This window comes from Leucoraja erinacea, chromosome 16, assembly GCF_028641065.1.
Source record: "Leucoraja erinacea ecotype New England chromosome 16, Leri_hhj_1, whole genome shotgun sequence".
Taxonomy (NCBI): domain Eukaryota; kingdom Metazoa; phylum Chordata; class Chondrichthyes; order Rajiformes; family Rajidae; genus Leucoraja; species Leucoraja erinaceus.
Genome location: NC_073392.1, coordinates 38489447 through 38493134, shown reverse-complemented (window position 1 = coordinate 38493134; position 3688 = coordinate 38489447). Strand labels below are relative to the sequence as shown.

General features: G+C 45.8%; 1 protein-coding gene across 1 annotated transcript; it reads left to right on the top strand.

Moving 5' to 3' along the window:
• The first annotated feature begins 256 nt into the window (after nucleotides 1-256).
• On the top strand, nucleotides 257-841 carry LOC129704930 (mucosal pentraxin-like). Its single transcript, XM_055648335.1, has one exon. The coding sequence runs from the start codon at nucleotides 314-316 to the stop codon at nucleotides 776-778; it is 465 nt and encodes a 154-aa protein (XP_055504310.1). The 5' UTR covers nucleotides 257-313; the 3' UTR covers nucleotides 779-841.
• The last annotated feature ends 2847 nt before the right edge of the window (nucleotides 842-3688 follow it).

Below are 3688 nucleotides of genomic sequence, written 5' to 3'. Positions count from 1 at the left end.
TAAAGTTTTCCACAAGTAAAATGTACTGCTGAAGTTAAAAATTGAAACATTTAAACTCGTTGTTTACATTAGTGACTTGTGAGTCTACCATGGGCACTCTTTAACTCAGCGGGCAGGCAGCATCTCGGGAGAGAAGGAATGGGTGACGGGATGACATTTCCAAATTTCTGCTGCGTCTTTGTGCTCCATCTCAGATGGTAAAGCTGCAACTTTAAACTGACATATGACAATCTTAACTCTTCACATTTTACAGGATTGGATGCGAAATCAGTGATATTCTCAAGCAAAACATCCAACAGCTTCATCTGGTTGCATGCGCCTGACCACCAGTTTGACCGCCTTTACTGTCTGTTTCAAGGCAGCCTCTGAAGCGACTCACTCTTACAGTTTGCTCTCCTACGCAACGAGCTTTTCCGACAACGAACTGCTGATTTGGGAAGAATCTAAAACACAACTCTGGCTGTATTTAGGAAATTTTGTAACAGAGTTTTACATCCCAGACATGAATTCTTTACTGAGACACATCTATGTGACCTGGGAGTCTCAGCGGGGTGAGATAACAGTCTGGGTCAATGGGAGACGCAGGGTACGGAAGGTTGGTGGAAAGGGTCAGGTTGTGAAAGGGTCTGGCCAGTTTATTCTAGGTCAGGAACAAGACTCAGTTGGTGGAGGTTTTGACGCCAGTCAGTCGTTTGTCGGAGAGATAACTGATGTTCACCTGTGGGATCATGTTCTCCAACCCAATGACAGAGATGATCAGCCAGGGTTGTTTCAGTAAAGGAGGGAACATCATTGACTGGATATTAACAATGTTTACATCACGAGGGTACGTAAGAATTAAAGATAATAATGATTGCATGTTTTGACTTTTCTGGCTACAAAAACCAATAAAATGTGGAGAGGAAAACCCAATGTCCTCAAACGGCACTTGTTGAATATGACCTTGCTTTGCGATCTTTCCTCTCTAACCAGATCAGCAGAAGTAGTGGTGTCGATTCCAGAATAAAGGGCAGTTTACGTCGGGGTAAGGGATAACTCACTGTCCTTCCAGTTTCTCATCACCCTCACTGACAGGGTAATGGCTTCAAGCTCAGTACACTAGAGTCGCGGCCATTCTCCGTCACACATTGAGAGAGGGACGGGGAGCGGGGAACCATGGTGGATGTCTACAGGGTTCAGCAGGATGTAAACTCCAGGGCACTGCCCCACACACTGACCCTTGACTGAAGCCCAGTGACTGCTCAGAACAGACAAGTCCGCCCTCTTTAACCTGACTCCCCTCCTCGTCCTTTCTGCTGGAGCCCTTCCTCAAATCCCACCGGGAACAGTTGGGCATCCTAGTTAAAAGGTGCAGCAGTACAGAGCGGTGTCCAGGGCATTTGGTGCCATCTCTCTGACACACACATGTAGACAAGAAAGCGTCAGGGGCACGGGGTGGTGGTGATGGGCAGACACAGACTGTAGGACAGTCCCTGTGTGGAGGCTGATCCTGTCTTGATTTACATTGTGCTGATTGGAATTATAACTGTCTCTCTCTGTATTACCCTCTTGATTTCACATTGTTTGTTACACCAAGGGTTGGAAAGCTCACAATGTGTTCTGTGCTTCCAGTGATTGTGATTGAACTGTAACGTTGCAGTTTCATCAGCTCAATAAACGAGCATCGAAACAAAAAGGATCTTGATGTGAATGACTTTGTGTGTGCGTCTGGTCTCCAGTTAAAACTCAGTTCACTATCTGTGCCTATCTCTCAGGCAACTCATGGCACAGCCCAGTGTGGAGCTGATCTGCTGACAGTAAGATCACTTTAGCCTGAGAGACGATGAAACAACCTGGGTGAATGTGAATCCGTGGGGAACTGGAGAGAACTCCATTGACTGTATGAGATGCTGTCCAGCTCCTCTATTTGATACTTAAAACAGGCCTTCATTCACGGTTGGCTCAAGAGTAACTTGGGAGAGGAACTTGGAACATCGCAGAAATGAGAAGTAAACGGCAAACTTAGACATAGCCGTGGGAACTCGGTTAAACTCTTGATATAAACTTGGAGTCTCGTACACAACCACGAGTCTTTCACTTGGGGTCACTCGTGGGTCAACTGGCACCGTTAGACAGGGCCATAATGCTTTACAGCAAGACCGGAACATTTTTACATATTGCTGATTGTGTTTTATCATATAGTTGTGAGAACACGAATTGGCCGCGCACAATTGGCAGCCCCGCCAACAGCCTGTCTGTTTTTTCGTTTAAAAAAAATGTTTTAATGTGTGTTAAAAGTTTGTGTTCTCTGGTTTGTTTTATGTGAGGGATGGGGAAGGGTGTCGGGGGAAACTTTGTTTTTTCAGTTTCTTACCTTGCCGGAGATGTGATATTTTTCTGGGTCACATCACCGGTCAGCCTGACTTGAGCCCCAACATGGGGCGTGGACTTAACATCGGAGTTGATCCCTTGCCTGCGAACTTACCATCAAGAGCTCGCAGTTTCGGGAGAGGCCGAGTCGGGAAGCTCCAACGACGCGGAGGCTCGTCCAGCCCCGACCCGGGGTCCGATCGCCGGCGCGGGGGAGCTGACATCCCCCCGATGCAGGAGCTGATCGCCCCGATGCGGGGGTCCAAACGGCGCCGGCTACGGGAGTCAGGATCGTCCCGTCAACAGAGGGCTTGAAGGAGGGAATGTGGAGGAGTCACTGTGGTGGATGTTTATGTTAAAATGTATTTTGTGTTATCCGTTGCTTTTTATTTTTATGACTAACTTGGCAAATGAAATTCCTCGCATGATGCAAAACATACTTGGCTAACAAAGTATTATTGTATTGTGATTGTGAGTGAAACAACTAAATACATCACGAGAACCGTGATAATGAGTTTGATTGCTCTCTTAACCCTTACAATCCTTAAGATATTTCTGGCATATCAGCTACATTATCCACTCCATCAACTGCTGGGGCCATGAAGCAGACCCGGAAACACCAGCAAATGAAGGAGTGGGGTGATAAAGGCCATGAAGTGTACTGAGATACAGTGAAAAGCTTTTGTTTCCACGTTATCCAGGAACCATCACAAGATTTAAAATACATTTGGACAGGTACATGGACAGGAAAGGTTTAGAAGGATATGGGCCAAATTCAGGCGGCTGGGACGAGTGTAGATGGGGCATCATGGTCGCTATGGGTAAATTGGGCCAAATGGCCTGTTTCCACACTGTATGACTGTGACTTTATAATATCAACTGTCCCATTCCTACTTTAGCAAAGGAGGCAATTACCTTTTGGACAGGCAGTAAAGGATTCCTTGAGAGAGAGAAACGTCTCCTAACAATTCTGGAAAATAGTAATCCCTAAAGCATACCTAGTGAACCTCTGCACATTAAAATTGTTACACTAAAATGATCTATCTTACTGAAAATGCTCATCCAATTTAAAAAAAAAAAGAGGAAAGTCTGATTTAGTAGTGCTAGCAATAAGAACAAACCAAGTTAGTTATTTTAGTGTAGTGATACGGCGTGGAAACAGGCCCTTCGGCCCATCAAATCCATGCCAACCAGCAATCACCCATCCACTAGTTATATCCTATGCACTAGGGGCAATTGTTTCGGAAGTGAATTAACCTTCAAACCTGCACGTTTTTGGAGTGTGGGTGGAAACGGGAACATGCGGAGAAAACCCATGGAGAACGTACAAACTCTGCAC

Coding starts and splice junctions, on each gene's coding strand:
- LOC129704930 (XM_055648335.1), top strand. CDS start 314: ATGCGCCTGACCACCAGTTTGACCGCCTTTACTGTCTGTTTCAAGGCA.